Source organism: Periplaneta americana, chromosome 6, assembly GCF_040183065.1.
Source record: "Periplaneta americana isolate PAMFEO1 chromosome 6, P.americana_PAMFEO1_priV1, whole genome shotgun sequence".
In the NCBI taxonomy this organism is placed as follows: domain Eukaryota; kingdom Metazoa; phylum Arthropoda; class Insecta; order Blattodea; family Blattidae; genus Periplaneta; species Periplaneta americana.
The window spans coordinates 101,977,178-101,994,181 of record NC_091122.1 but is presented as its reverse complement, the minus strand read 5'-3'; the positions used below and the strand labels follow the sequence as shown (position 1 = coordinate 101,994,181).

The 17,004-nt window shown below is 42.0% G+C and overlaps 1 protein-coding gene across 1 annotated transcript; it reads left to right on the top strand.

The window, feature by feature from the left end:
- Positions 1–13: 13 nt before the first annotated feature.
- LOC138701572 (uncharacterized) lies at positions 14–2,793 on the top strand. Its single transcript, XM_069828600.1, has 3 exons — positions 14–1,368; positions 1,593–1,811; positions 2,541–2,793. The coding sequence occupies exons 1-2, from the start codon at positions 18–20 to the stop codon at positions 1,673–1,675; spliced, it is 1,434 nt and encodes a 477-aa protein (XP_069684701.1). The 5' UTR covers positions 14–17; the 3' UTR covers positions 1,676–1,811; positions 2,541–2,793.
- The last annotated feature ends 14,211 nt before the right edge of the window (positions 2,794–17,004 follow it).

Here is a 17,004-nt window from a genome sequence, read left to right as displayed (position 1 = left end):
AGCCCATGCCAGCTTACATGAAAGATCACATTGAAAGCTTCGACGACGTGTCAGCTGACGAGTCAGATGACGAGTCACTTCACATTCCATCTTACATGCAAATGCCAGATATCATGCTAGAGCCCATGCCAGCTTACATGAAAGATCACATTGAAAGCTTTGACGACGTGTCAGCTCACGAGTCAGATGACGAGTCATTTCACATTCCATCTTACATGGAAGTGCCAGATATCATGCTAGAGCCCATGCCAGCTTACATGAAAGATCACATTGAAAGCTTTGACGACGCGTCACCTCACGAGTCAGATGACGAGTCATTTCACATTCCATCTTACATGCAAGAGCCAGATATCATGCTAGAGCCTATGCCAGCTTACATGAAAGATCACATTGAAAGCTTTGACGACGTGTCATCTCACGAGTCAGATGACGAGTCATTTCACATTCCATCTTACATGCAAGTGCCAGATATCATGCTAGAGCCCATGCCAGCTTACATGAAAGATCACAATGAAAGCTTTGACGACGTGTCACCTCACGAGTCAGATGACGAGTCATTTTACATTCCATCTTATATGCAAGTGCCAGATATCATGCTAGAGCCCATGCCAGCTTACATGAAAGCTCACATTGAAAGCTTTGACGACATGTCACCTCACGAGTCAGATGACGAGTCATTTCACATTCCATCTTACATGGAAGTGCCAGATATCATGCTAGAGCCCATGCCAGCTTACATGAAAGATCACATTGAAAGCTTTGACGACGTGTCACCTCACGAGTCAGATGACGAGTCATTTCACATTCCATCTTACATGCAAGTGCCAGATATCATGCTAGAGCCCATGCCAGCTTACATGAAAGATCACATTGAAAGCTTTGAGGACGTGTCACCTCACGAGTCAGATGACGAGTCATTTCACATTCCATATTACATGCACATGCCAGATATCATGCTAGAGCCCATACCAGCTTACATGAAAGATCACATTGAAAGCTTTGACGACTTGTCACCTCACGAGTCAGATGACGAGTCATTTCACATTCCATCTTACATGGAAGTGCCAGATATCATGCTAGAGCCCATGCCAGCTTATATGAATGGTCACATTGAAAGCTTTGATGACGTGTCACCTCACGAATTAGATGAGTCTTTTCACATTCCATCTTACATGCAAGTGCCAGGCATCATGCTAGAGCCCATGCCAGATCCTATGGTAGCTGCAATGCCAGGTCCCATGCAAGCACCTTCATTGGAACATCTGCCAGCAGCAGAAGAAGGAGAAGAAGAAGAGGAAAGGAGAACGAAGGGTTCCTGCTGGCGCTGTTTAAGATATATATTTTGTGGGATTCGTCGTCTTTTTAGGTGTAAGTAGTTACAAATTTTATGTTTAAGAGCCATTTTCAGATAGATCACCGTCAGCATGTTCCTATGTTTCCCTCACCACTTGTTCATAGTCAAGCAATTCTGTTAGAATAATTTTAGATTATGTGCACTCCTTAATGTTACCAACTATTAAAATTTTCATTTTATTTGACGGCCTTTTACTTTATGTGCTAAAAATGTCTGATATCATGCTCCACCATTCCAGTTCCCATGTTAGATGCCATGCCAGATCCCGTCCCTGCTGCCATGTCAGCTTCCATGTTAGCAGCCATGCCAGATCTCATGTGAGCCCCCATGGTAGTTCCCATGCCGGTACCTTCATTAGAACATCTACCAGCAGAAGAAGATGAGGAAAGAAGAACAAAGGGTTGCTGCTGGCCCTTTTCAAGATATGTATTTTGTGGGCTTCATCGTCTTTTTTGGGGTAAGTAGTTATAAATTTTATGTCTAAGAGCCATTTCCAGATAGATCGCCCTTAGCGTGTTCCTATGTTTCCCTGTCCATTTGTTCATAGTCAAGCAATTCTGTTAGAATAATTTTAGATTATGTGCATTCCTTTCTGTTACCAACTATTAAAACTTTCATTTTGTTTGGGGTCCTTTTTCTTTATGTCCTAAAAATATGTCTGATATCATGCTCTGTCCCTTGCTTCCACCCAATGAACAGTGAAAAGTAATATCATATTAACAATATATAAGGTCTATTTGCTTACCTTAGGACAGTGTTTCTCAACTGATGGCTTGTGTTCTCCTGGGTAGCCTCTACTTGAACAGTGAAGTGGTAGGTCCAGTTTTCTTTGTCCATAATAAAGGCACTTAATTTAACACTTTACATATTACTAATATTCATTGAGTTAATCTGTGCATTACATGTTAGAAACATTGTATGATTATGTTCATGACTGTTTAATAGTAACTTTTTAATGGTTGTCACATGTTAAAGTAACTTCACTGTTTATTATATTTATTATGGGGGCACTTAATAAATAATAAAATCTAAGTGAGCACATACACAATACAGTCTTAGAAATACTTTAATAGGGTAAAGAATGTTCATTGATTACTGTCACTAATATTGGTATTGTCCTCCCCTTCGAAAGTTGTGAGTGCGCTTGCAGTAGGCTTACTTATAAGCCATCCCTTGTTTGTTTCAGGACTCTACAGGTTTATGACTTCCACAGGTAGGAACCTTTTTGTCTTTTGTTTGGTACTCTTGGTGGGGGGATGTTATAAAAGGATCAGAGGTGGCAAGGAGTTGATTGAATATTGCTTCTTGGGATTCTTCTGGCATTTGTCCATTGGAAGTAATGCCTTGGAAATAATAGCAGAACCATGAATGAGTATTTTATGTACAGTCACAGGCATGGGATATCAAGAGTACAGTAGCGTGCAAATTAATGCGAACAATGTAATTACTTATGCAAAAACACTCAAACGGGATAAAAAAAAAGGATCTAAGACATACCTCAGTAATCTGTGTGGCCTCCCTTGTTCCTAATAACAGCTCTGAGACGATTTGGCATGGATTCCACTAATTTCCCACAAATATTCTTCATTTCTTCATCGCGAAACCATACACCAATGAGGGCAGAAATCATCTTCTCCTTTATAGAACAATCCATTTTTTGCATTCTTCTTTTGCGAATTGACCAGAAGTTCTCAATAGGGTTGATGTCGGGTGAGTTGCCTGGCCAGGGGTGTACCTGAATATTCTTCTTGTTGAAGAATTCTGTAGTTTTTCGAGACGTATGGCATGGTGCCAGGTCTTGTTGGAACACACCTCTGCCATCCGGAAATGATTTTTGCAGCTGGGGTATGATTCTGGTTTCCAATAAGTGAATATATTTGTCAGAATTCATCATTCCCTTGATAGGTATTAATGCTCCAGGCCCTTTATGTGTAAAACAACCCCAAAACAATACTTTAGGGGGATATTTGGGTGCTTGTTGGAGATGAGCTGCTGTTACTTTTTCGGATCCTTTCCGTACGTAAGAAACATGGTGACCGTGGACCTCGAAATGAGACTCAACGGAAAAAAGTACATTCTTCCAATCATTCACTGTCCAGTGTTGATGTAATTTTGCCCACATTAAGCGTTTTTTGCACATAACAGGGGTTAGCACTTGCTTCTTAATAGGCTTACAAGCCCTTCGTCCAGCTTCCAAAAGCCTACACCGCACTGTTGTGACGTGAATATTCGCCCCAGTGGTAGCCATTAACTCGCGGGTTAAGTCGACAGCAGTTAGTCTAGGATTTAATTTACTTTTCCTGACAATTAAACGATCATCTGCAGGTGAAGTCTTCCTTTTCTGGCCACAGTTTCCTTTTTTCTGGGGTGTGATGGATCCAGTCTCCCTGTATCGTTTTATGATCGAATTAACAGTAGCCAAACTGATGTGACATTCTGCAGCAATTTGCCTCTGTGTCATAGAAGAATGCTCTGCTAATGTTATAATTTTAGACCGTTTTCGTGGAGTTGTATCCATTTGTGAAGACGACAGAATGTACACAGGATTGCAGTATTAAGTCTTCAACACAACTGAAATGCTTATAAGTACAAAACGACAGGCAAAATGTCACATATTATTAAAAAATAATGACAGACCTTCAACAATGGAATTACACGTACTACAGATGTCAATTAAAGCAGCATGAGCAGCTGTGAGGCCAACAATGACAGAAAATGTAAAAATATGTCGTGTTCGGATTAATTTGCACGCTACTGTACAGTGAGACAAATAATCTGGCAGTCTTGGTTGCATATATTTCAAATTCATTTGTGTTTATTTCAAATCCACAGGATGTGGTCTTAAGTATAATTCCACATCTGTGGACGAGATTCCTGTCAATGCCAGTTATTTCTGGACTTACTTCTTCATTATCAAAAAATTGTCTGGCAGTGTTGCCATTGTTTGTGTTTCCGCTTCCACCTGTCTTGGTTTGGTCTACCAAGAGCCCTAATTCAGAACGGAATTTACTTTGGATTTCTTTCTTGCGAGTGGCCACATCTTCTTTCAATTTCTTGCTTCTCACTTGCCAAACTTAAAATGCTAAATGGTAGGAAAGATAGAGGAAATACTCGAAGAAGCAAATCCAGCCTTTCAAAGTTGACAAGCCAAATTTAAAAGTAGATGTGTCAACTTTCTTCTTGCCTATCCATCTAACTGGTTCATTTCTTTCGGTGTTGCCCCACATATGTAACACCTTTGGGTTGATAAATTTGACGTCACAGCATTACAAATTTTGCCATCTATCATGATTAGTACCATTTCATGGTTGATTTCTAGCTCTTTCCAAACAAACTAATGTGAGTGGAACTTAGGGCACATATCTGTTCTTCAATATAAGCTACTTCTTCCTTAGAAGGTTTAGCAGTCTCTTTTGGAAATTGTACCCTTATGGGCCGACAGTACAATGTTGAAGATGATCGAGGATTTTGACAATTAATAATTTTTTCTCCATTTTCGTTTGAAGAATAAAGCTGCAAAGCAACCATAGACATGAAGAAAATATCATAGTCAGAAAACCCCTCCGCCCTTTGTTTGTAGAGTGAATGTCCACTACTGCCATCACAGTCCCACTTTGAAAGTAATGCCGTAGATAGTTTTTCGTCTTCCATATTCTCAATTACTGGTTATTGTGAGCTCAGAATTCGGCTAGCTGTATGATTCAGTAAATCTTGAAGTTTTATTTTTGCAAGGAATTTTGTGACCATTACAGATTCAGGATAACAGCTTTTCTTTGCATTTAAAATCCTTTTATATGATGGATATATATATCTGCATTTTGATCTTTGGCACCTCATCGCATTATATTGTACTGGTGTGTTGTAAAATCTGCCTCCAGGAAAAGCGCCAACGCTTCTTCTTCATCATAGCATCTTGCAACAGAGCTGCTAGTTGATGCCAACGTCCAGGTTTTACTAATTTTGAAAGCTCTAGTAGATGTTTTATTCATCTCCTCTAAAAACTTAGCATGGTCTTCACTGCCAGACTCGTGACACTTCATTTTTGCACTGAATGTTAAACTTTCCGCACTCTCTGCAGATTTTCTTACATTGTCAGTTTTTCTATGCTTAGACCTACTACTGCTCCCCCCAAACTCTGCTTGTGGTCTTCCTCTTTTCTGTAGAGTAGGTTTCACAGCATTTAAACCACATACAAACTCTTCATCTAACCACTGCTCATTGTTTTTAAAAAACCTATCACTCATTTTGTTCAATTTATTGAGTCTGTGAAACAATTTACTGCAAAAACGGAAAACATGTCTTTCTAACAATTTAATTTGATCATAGGAGTCTTCTATACCGATTTTTGTAATAAGAAACTGCAATACTACATCTTTCTGTTTCTCAAGATTGCTTTATTCCTTCTGTAAAATATCAAACAATTCCTTCCTTTTGCAATGGTACTCCATTTTGAAACCAAAATAAATGACGAAAAATTTGTTATTTTTAACTTTTATAACTATTTGATAGCCAAATTGATCATAGTTTTTCTTTAGAGAAGAAATTAACTAATACTGAGAATATTCGTATTTTACACTTTAATTTGAAATACGCCAATAAATATATTTATCTAAATCTTATCACAAGGGGCAAGTATGGGCAGTTTTACCTTTCGACATCATTAAGGAAACATGTCAGACTACCCATTAGTCAAGGAAGTAATATGGGGCAACGTGAGTCAATTTTTGTTGGTTTGCATAAAGACTGAACTTAAGGAATCACAAAATAAAATTGTACGTAATATGGTTACATGTCCTCAACCAAGCATAATATACTTAATCATTATAATAATAACAACGTACTCTTAATTCAAAAACATAACTCTAACAATCTATAATAGGCTAACACTTACCTGAAAATCAACCATAGAAGCACAAAAAATAATAATTGAAATTCTGATTGAAAAAACACAACCACAACACAGCAAAAACGACACTTCATGCACTTGCTTGAAAGGTTCGAATACAACTGCGTAGAATTAGACCTGCTACGAGGGTGACTGTTTTATGACCACCAGACCTTGGAGATAGTTGGGGTATATTGTAAACACCATAAAACTAAAAATGGAAAAATCATTTTTGGTCAGCGTTTGAGTCTCTTGGAAACACTGTGCAATGTGGCGACAATTAATCATTGTAGTCACATTTTACGTTTATTTTATTTCTTTTTAGTAGGTTATTTTGCAATGCTGTATCAACATCTTAGGTTATTTAGCATCTAAATGAGATGAAGGTGATAACGCCGATAAAATGAGTCTGGGGTCTGGCACCGATAGTTATCCAGCATTTGCTCATTTTCCCTCTAGTTACTTCATGAAGTCATTAAATTACGACATAAATATGGAATTTATTATTGGTGAAGCTACAAGAGAAGAACATTTTCGCCATGAAATGGCATCTTCAGGTCTCGTGCAATTAGTTAATACAAAATGAACACTTTCAGGAATATCTGGTTTTCTAAAAAAATACTCTTTTAAATATACATATAAGCATGAATCAATAAGACAACAACAATGACAAAAAAAAACTACTAGATTGTTAAAATGTGTGTTACAAATGTAACATCAATAGGTTATAGAGAATAACCAAAGTCCATGAGGATCTCCGGAACTCTAAATAGAATTACATTGTCTCTGTGTGTTTACTGTTGCAGATCACTCACTTTCCATTTGAGATGGTCATTTTCTTGCACTAGCCTCTTCATCTCCTCCTGCGTGGAGTTGAGTTCATGTCTTGTGTGCGCCAATTCCTCTCTAAGACGTCGAACTTGGAAGATATGAATTCAACTGATTATCTTAATTCATTCACCTCCATCTGCACTGAAGATTTAAGATCCTCAGACATAAGTTAGTTTGAGGGTGAAAATAATCTGATTGTCCTGATCCTTCCCACTTCCTCCTTCACAGTTTGCACCTTTGTTTCTTCCCATTGTTAAGACTAGTAACTCGCACCTATATTCTACAATGAAGACGCAGATACATGTTTCGATGAATTTTATAAAATACTTCGTAACCTTATTTGCAAATATTCTAATCATGTCCCTCTCAAATTCTCAAGTAAGTACAAAAATATTAAATCTTGGATTACCACAGGTATTGTTAAATCAATATGATCTAGAGATAAATTTGCTAAGCAAGTTAAATGTGACCCATAAAACATTGTTTTATTAAATTATTACAAAAATATAAAAATATTCTCACTAATGTAATAAGAAATCGGACAATCAAATATTATTCTGAAAAATTTTGCAAAAATAAAAATAATCCAAAGCAATTTTGACAGACCATAAACGAAGCTACTGACACCCAATGTAATAAAAATACTAATTTAAAGACAATTACAAGTCGAAATGGAATAAAATTGAAAATAAGAAAACTATTGCAAACGAATTTAACGATCATTTTACTAATGTAAGTCATGACATCACATCTAATATAAAAAAAGAAAGTATTTAATACTCATCACTATAAGCTTATTTATAACAAAAGTATATCATCTATGTTTATGTTTCCTGTAAACGAATGTGAAATCGTTAATATTATACATAGTTTAAAAAATAATGTTGCTCCTGGTATTGGTAGTATTACAACAAATACCCTGAAACTTATTATCGAAGCTATTTCTAAACCACTTGCCTTTATATTTAATTTGTGCATATGTCAAGATGTATTTCCCTCAGCCCTAAAACATGATGTGGTGATATCAATTCACAAGTCTGGTGACAAATATAATCTTAATAATTACAGACCCATTTCACTATTACCCAGTCTCTCTAAAGTATTTGAAAAATGTATAAAAACACGGTTAATACAATTTTTAGAGAAAAAAAAACTACTAAATGATGATCAATTTGGTTTCAGAAAAAATTTGTGCACTGATGATGCTATTATGACAGTTATTTAAAAAATAATTCAACAATTAGATGTAGGAAATAAATGTCTAGGAATTTTTCTAGACTTACAAAAAGTTTTCAATGCAGTCAATCATAATATACTTTTGAATAAAATAGATAGATTAGGAATTAATGGATTGGCTTTAAAATTATTTAAATCTTACTTAAGTAACAGAACTCAATCAATGATCACCTTAGTGAATCACGTAACATTTGTATAGGTGTATCTCAGAGGACGATTTTAGATCCTGTTTTGTTTTTAATATATATCAACGATTTACTTAAAATTGACATTTAGAAGTTTCTGGTACTCTGTAATCTTATGCTGATGAGACTGTGGTTATATTTAGCAGTTCGAGTTGGAATGAAACTTATCAAAACTCTAACAGTGGTATTAACATTATTAAAGAATGGCTGGATGCTCACTTACTTTCTTTGAACGTTTCTTAAACAAAATTAATAATATTTTCATTAACATCACATGCCCTTGAACAACTAAAAATAAATAATAATAGAAGTATAACAATACACGATTGTAACCTACCTACTTGCTCATGTAACGATTTGAATATATCCTCACAAGTTAAATATTTAGGCATCATTATTGACCAACATTTAAAATGGGACAAGCATATCTCATTCCTGTGTAACAGATTGCGTAAAACAATCCACAAATTTTCCATTCTATGTTCTTATTTGCCTATTTATGTTCTGTGTACTGTGTACTCAGCTCTGTTTCAGTCAATAATTCAGTATGTATGGTAGGCCTATATTAGGTTGGGGAGGAATGGAAAAATCGACTATTCACCCTTTAAATTTGCTCCAAAAAAGTGAATTATCAAAATTTGTCTATATAAACCTTTTGATTACCCAACGAAATTAATTTTTCAGAAATTTGGTGCATCAAATCTAGAACAAATTTATAAACAAATATTGCTGATTTACTTCCATAAAAATAACAATAAATTTAAATTTGATCCTCATGAATACCGTACGAGACAAAAATACAGTTTCTTTCTAAACAGCCCCAAATGTCACACAACTGCTGGATTAAAACACAGCAGAAATTTGTACCCAGAATATATAATGCATTAATTAGAGCTTACCCTGTACTAAGTACATTAAACACACATAGATTTAGGAAACAAATTAGATTAATTATTTAATTGTTTTGTCTTTCCTTAAGCCATATGAGTTTAAAATTGTAATCTAATACTCGTATACTTTGTATTTTGTATATTTGTATATGTCATTACATGGTCTGTATTTTAGTAGATATTGTGACAACGACGTGAGATTCGAACTCACGACCAGCGTCCCGCGAGAGAGCATATCGCGCGGGCTTCGCGGACGCTGTGGGGCGGCGCGCGGCGGAGGGAGGAGAGGGGAAAGGGCCCACGCGACGAGGGGAGAGTGCACGCGCAACTGCCGCATGCGGAGTAAGGGGGAATGGACCTTCCCGACTCTTCCAGAAGCCCGTCGAAGTGGAAAAATCGCGAATTCGAAGACTCTCGGTTACGTTGCTGTGGTTATAAATTACGGACGCGAAGGAGTGTGTGTGTCATTCATAATTAGTTCAGTGAGTAAGCCAGTGAACAGAGCAAGCTAGCCAGTCTTGTGTACCGGAGTTCGACTTGAGTGTGCGTCTGCAACTGCGCCAGCATCCGAAGGCCTGAGTTCGAGTGCAGTGGACCGCAGTTGGAGGGACCTGAGTTCGAGTACAGTGAACTGTCTCTGAAGGTCTGTGGTTCGAGATACTGTGAACTCGAGTGACTGAGCTAGAAGAACTGTGAACTGAGAACTGATAGTTCTGATTTGTAAATAGTTCTTTGTAAATATTAGTTAAGATTAACAGTTCATTGTTGTTCGTAATAGTCCAAGTAAATTGTCATTGTCGTCGGTGGAGTGCTATAACGAATACTGTGTTGAGTGAAAGTCCAATTGTTGACGAGAGCGGTTAAGGTGAATTGTAGAATGGAATTATTGTTGGAAGAATAAATCCTATTGTTGAGTTGAAATAAAATTCACACTGGTGTCAGAATCGGGACATTATCGACGATGGAGAACCTACAGCTGATCCTCCAAGCCTTCGCGGAACTGAAAAACGACTTAAGTGCAGTAAAAGCAGAAATGAAGAACGATATCAGTGAGGTTAAGAACGACATAAGTGAAGTGAAAACGGAGATGAAAAGTGACATAAGCGGAGTGAAAGATGACGTCACTACTCAAATTGAAAGCGTTTCAGCCCACGTAGATGGAATTGTCGCCGTCGTGAAAGACGAACTCAAAGCCGATCTTGACAACCTAAACAAGAATTTTACAACTATAAACGAGACAGTAACCGAATTGAGACAGGAGGTAGACCATTTCGACGGCAAAATCCGCGATCTCGAGCGTCGTCAAGAGCAGACGAGCGAGTTGCTGGACAAGACGAGTGAGGTGATGGACAAACACGCCGAGGAAAACAAGCACATCCTCGCGTTGGTGGATCGCCAGGCTAGAGAACAGAAACAGATAATTGCCGAGGAAGTTCAACGGGCCGTGGAAAGATCGGCGACAGAATGGAGGACCTCATATAGTGGCCCTGGGGAACCATCGCCTTCAGCCAGACATTACAACGTCAAGACGCCGAAGTTCGACGGAACGACGTCTTGGGCGATATTCCGTCGCCAGTTCGAGGCCACCGCGGCACATAATGGGTGGACGCCAGCGGAGAGGACTACCCAGCTGTTGACCGCGCTTCAGGGACAGGCTTCAGAGATTCTTCACAGCGTTCCAGAAGATGGGACAGCCGCTGAGATAATGGCGGCCTTGGAGGGACGTTATGGTGACCATCAACTTGCGGCAGCATTTAGGACCCAACTAAAAACGAGGGTCCAACAGTCAGGCGAGTCCCTACAAGAATTCGCGATGGCGGTGGAACAACTGGCCCATAAGGCCCTCAGGGGCCTACCTAATGATTTCATCGCTGGAGAGACGGCCTACACCTTCGGCAGCAGTGTTCGAGACCTGGAAATAAGACAACAGCTACTCTTAGCAGAGCATCGCACCATCAACGCAGCTCTGGCGGCGGCCCTCAGGATGGAGGCAGCCAAGTTGACTGCAAACGTCTCGGCATCGCACCGGATTAGGAGCGTCGCGGCGGCCGACGTCGAGGAGCGTCAACCGAAATCACCCGAGCGACGAAGACGAGGATTGCCTACCTGCTGGTCCTGCGGCGAGTCTGGACACCTGAGGAGGGAATGTGACCGATCTGGTCACAAACAGGAAAACTAAAATGGGCCGATGCGATGAGGGGCACGTCGGCGCCGTCATCACCATCCCCTCGGCTGATCTTGAAGACGGTTAACAGAAGATGCGACGATGGGCTGATTGCTGACGGATGGATAAGAGGCCGCCCATGTAGAGTACTGGTAGACACCGGGGCGTCGCTCACTATCGCCAGACCGGAAGTCGTGCGTGGCCTACCTGGGAGGACGCCGCTGCGCCGATATGAGCTACGTACTGCCTCAGGCGAGAGCCTGCCCATCCAGAAAGAGGTTTTCTTGGATTTGACCTTGGGAAAGAGGAGACTGGAGATGTGGGTGTTCGTCGCCAACATCACTGAAGACGTCATCCTGGGACTCGACGCCATGCGGATCTTCGATGCAACGGTGGACGTCCGGCGCCGTATCCTCCGTTTTGGTCAGGATGAAGTGTTCCTGAGGGACGTCGAAGACCAACCCATGGCCAGCAGACTCACCTTGGAGAATCATGTGGCAATCCCAGCAGGCTGCGAGATGGTGGTGACGGCAAGACTGGACGGACAACCTAAGAGAAACCTGCTCCTCGATTCGCAAACAACTCCGATAGATGGGGTTTATGTGGCCAGATCCCTACTCCCGAATCAGAAGGTGGTACCGGTGAGGATCCTGAATGTCACCAATCGGGACAAGGAGGTGCCTAGTGGATCTGTACTAGGTAGCATCGAGCCGTCTGTGACGTCTCTGGCAGATAACGAGGAGTGTCACCGACCACGTCCAGATCTAGACCCATCACTGAAAGAGCTGGCTCGAGAATTGGCGGAGAATTTAAGCAAAGGAGAAAGAAGACAAGTCCACGATCTACTGACAGAATTTCAAGACGTGTTCAGTCTGTCTGAAAACGACTACGGGAGAATGGAGAAAGTTCAGCACCGCATCGATACCGGAAATGCTCGCCCAATCAGACAACCTCCTCGACGCGTCCCTCTAGCTAAACAGAGGGAGATTGACAGCCAACTGGAGGGCATGAAAGCAAGAGGAGTCATCGAGGAATCCGACAGCCCTTGGTCATCACCTGTGGTGCTGGTGAAGAAGAAGAATGGGGACCTGCGTTTCTGCGTGGACTACAGAAGACTGAATGACGTCACCAGGAAAGACTGCTTTCCCCTTCCACGAATTGACGACACCTTGGACACCCTGGCCGGAGCAGAGTGGTTCTCGACGTTGGATCTCAAGTCAGGATACTGGCAGGTGGCGCTACATCCTGAGGACAAGGAGAAAACGGCATTCTCTACAGGCCAGGGACTATGGCAGTTCACCGTTATGCCGTTCGGCCTCTGCAACGCCCCGGCTACATTCCAGAGACTAATGGAGTCCGTAATGAGAGGCCTGACATACGACACCTGTTTGCTGTACCTTGATGACGTCATCGTGGTCGGCAAGACATTCGGCGAACAGCTGTTGAACCTGAGGAAAGTGTTCGAGAGACTGCGACAAGCCAGACTGAAGTTGAACCCGAAGAAATGTCATCTATTCCAGAAGGTCAGCTACCTGGGGTACGTAGTAGGGACCAACGGAGTGGCCACGGACCCGGAGAAGCTACAAGCCGTAAGAGGATGGCCGAGACCGAGGGACAAGCAGGAGTTGCGCCGCTTTCTGGGCCTCTGCACTTATTACAGAAGGTTCGTAGCTGGGTATGCCAACATCGCTAAGCCTCTAACCCAGCTGACCGAGGAGAAACGACAATTCCAGTGGACGGACGAGGCGGAGTCATCCTTCCAGTCACTGAAAGAGGCGCTATGCACTGCTCCTGTACTGGGATATCCCATCCCAGGAAGGAAGTTCACGCTCGACACGGACGCTAGCAATGTAGGCATTGGTGGAGTACTCTCTCAGGAACAGGACGGGCAAGAGAGGGTGATTGCCTACTTCAGCCGAACACTATCCAAGGCTGAGAGAAACTACTGTGTGACGCGTAGAGAACTTCTTGCCATTGTGGAAGCCCTGAAGCACTTCCATAAATATTTGTATGGCCAGGAATTCCATCTGAGGACAGACCATTCTGCACTCACCTGGCTATTGGGCTTCATGAATCTGGAGGGGCAGACCGCCCGTTGGGTTCAACGTCTGCAGGAGTACAACTTCGCCTCTGAACACCGACAAGGGAAGAAACATTCCAACGCTGATGCCCTATCACGACGTCCGTGCCCGGATGGCTGCAAACACTGCCTGAAAGTAGAAGAGCGGGATGGCGCCCACGCAGTCCGAGCAATTGCCGCCCAGCCGAGCCCAGGATGGGATAACGCCACCATAAGGAGGGAGCAGCTGGCGGACCCAAACATTGGACAGCTACTACGTGATGTGGAGTCCGGCCAGAGACCAGTATGGGCCGATATCGCCAACCGTAGCACCACTTACAAGAGCTACTGGGCCCAGTGGGAATCCTTCACTGTCAAGGACGGTATCCTGAAGAGGATTTGGGAGTCGGCCGATGGAAAGACCCGCATAGAACAACTTGTCCTGCCCAGGAGCAAGGTGAAGGAAGTGCTGGAGGAGACTCATGCCGGAGTGACTGGAGGCCACCTGGGAGCCAACAAGACGCTGGACAAGTTAAGGCAGAGGTTCTATTGGTTGCATCAGAGAACCGACACGGAACAATGGTGCCGAAGATGCGACACCTGTGCAGCCAGTCGCGGACCAAGGACACGCAGCAGGGGAGCCATGCAGCAGTACAAGGTGGGAGCTCCTTTTGAGAGGATCGCCATCTACGTTGCTGGACTGTTCCCGGTCACGGATCGAGGGTACCGCTACCTGCTAGTCGCCATGGATTACTTCACAAAATGGCCAGAGGTGTACGCGATTCCCAACCAAGAGGCTTCGACGGTGGCCGACGCGCTGCTTGACAACTTCATCTGCCGATTCGGGGTGCCCCAGGAATTGCATAGCGATCAGGGGCGCAACTTCGAATCCAACCTGATGGGAGAATTGCTCGAGCGTCTGGGGGTGCATAAAACCAGGACCACTCCTCTCCATCCACAGTCCGACGGCATGGTGGAACGATACATCAAAACCGTGGAGGAGCACCTGCGGAAGGTGGTGTCCAACCATCAGCGAGACTGGGATGCCAGAGTCCCACTGTTCCTCTTGGCCTACAGAGCTTCGGTCCACGATACAACAGGGATGACACCGGCAAACATGGTCTTCGGGAGAGAGCTGCGCCTGCCCTGTGATCTGCTGTTTGGCACGCCACCCAGCGCCGACCAGCCAGCGACTGACTATGTGGTAGAACTCACCGAGAAGTTGAATGGAGTTCACCAACTGGCCAGAGAGCACCTCAAGATGGCCAGCGACAGGATGAAAGTGCGCTACGACAGATTAGCCAACTCTGCAGGATTCCAGGAGGGCGACCTGGTGTGGCTGTATCGACCTACGAGGACCAAAGGGAAATCACCAAAGCTGCAGCGTGCCTGGGATGGACCATACCGTGTGGTGACCCGGATCAACGACGTGGTGTACCGCAACCAGCGACAACCTCGAGGGAAGATGATGGTTGTGCATCTGGACCGATTAGCAGCCTACCAAGGGACTGCCCAGGACGAGCAGCCCTAAGGAGGGAGCAATGTGACAACGACGTGAGATTCGAACTCACGACCAGCGTCCCGCGAGAGAGCATATCGCGCGGGCTTCGCGGACGCTGTGGGGCGGCGCGCGGCGGAGGGAGGAGAGAGGAAAGGGCCCACGCGACGAGGGGAGAGTGCACGCGCAACTGCTGCATGCGGAGTAAGGGGGAATGGACCTTCCCGACTCTTCCAGAAGCCCGTCGAAGTGGAAAAATCGCGAATTCGAAGACTCTCGGTTACGTTGCTGTGGTTATAAATTACGGATGCGAAGGAGTGTGTGTGTCATTCATAATTAGTTCAGTGAGTAAGCCAGTGAACAGAGCAAGCTAGCCAGTCTTGTGTACCGGAGTTCGACTTGAGTGTGCGTCCGCAACTGTACCAGCATCCGAAGGCCTGAGTTCGAGTGCAGTGGACCGCAGTTAGAGGGACCTGAGTTCTAGTGCAGTGGACCGCAGTTGGAGGGACCTGAGTTCGAGTACAGTGAACTGTCTCTGAAGGTCTGTGGTTCGAGATACTGTGAACTCGAGTGACTGAGCTAGAAGAACTGTGAACTGAGAACTGATAGTTCTGATTTGTAAATAGTTCTTTCTAAATATTAGTTAAGATTAACAGTTCATTGTTGTTCGTAATAGTCCAATTAAATTGTCATTGTCGTCGGTGTAGTGCTATAACGAATACTGTGTTGAGTGAAAATCCAATTGTTGACGAGAGCGGTTAAGGTGAATTGTAGAAAGGAATTATTGTTGGAAGAATAAATCCTATTGTTGAGTTGAAATAAATTCACAATATTAATATTATTGTGCTGAATTAACACTCTTCAGTTTTATATAAGTAGACTGAACTGTGCCCAAGCACGATCTTCTGCTCTTTCGGGATGCAATGCCTAATGTAGTGTAAACCTTGTGTATTAAATAAATAAATTTGAATAAAAATCCATATTCCCACAACATTTGTAAATTCAGGTTTTTAGTCGATCATTTAATAAACACACCTCTTAATAAACAAGCCTACTCAACAGAATACAAATACATAATACAATTAGTTATTGAGAATGGTTTTAATAAGAAAAGATTCAGAACTTTATCCACAACAGAATTACAACTTTACAACCTATAGAATCCAATAAAGTCAAAACCTGGAACTCTATAACCTATATAGGGAAAATTAATAATCAAATATCTGCCTTTTCAAAAAAGAAAATATAAACATTAGGCCTACTTATAAAATCAACAATACATTAAACAGTATAATCCCCAATAAAATCAGGAACACTAACAAACATTTACATAATGGAGTTTATCACTTAAATAACTGCAATATGAAATACATCGGCCAAACAAAAAAGGAATTTTCATACTAGATACAAGGAACATGAATCCAATTTCATTAACAATAGAAATAAATCAAAATTTGCCACTCAATTAACACAGGTCATGGACTTAATGGTATTCACAACATTGCAAATCTTAAAAACAGTAAATGATCATATTTAATTAATACAGCTGAGGAATATTTCATAGTCAGAAATTATCCCCTATATCGCATAGCAGTTTTGTCTGGCTTCTCGATAAAACTCCCCTCTCCCTTCCTACTCACATTCCACACAGCATACACGATATATATATATTCTTCCATTTCACCTATGTTCAATTTGTCAAATTATGTCTCTCCATATGAATATGATTTTTTAAAAATCGAAAATATTTGTGATAAGTTGTGATGTGAAATAACGGAAGGTTGTTTTCTGTATCAATAAATAAGTTGTTGACTAAAATTATAAAACAATTCACTATTATATGATATGATATGATATATATTTCTCAATATACTCTGTCCTGCTGACCCTTCACATTTCTGT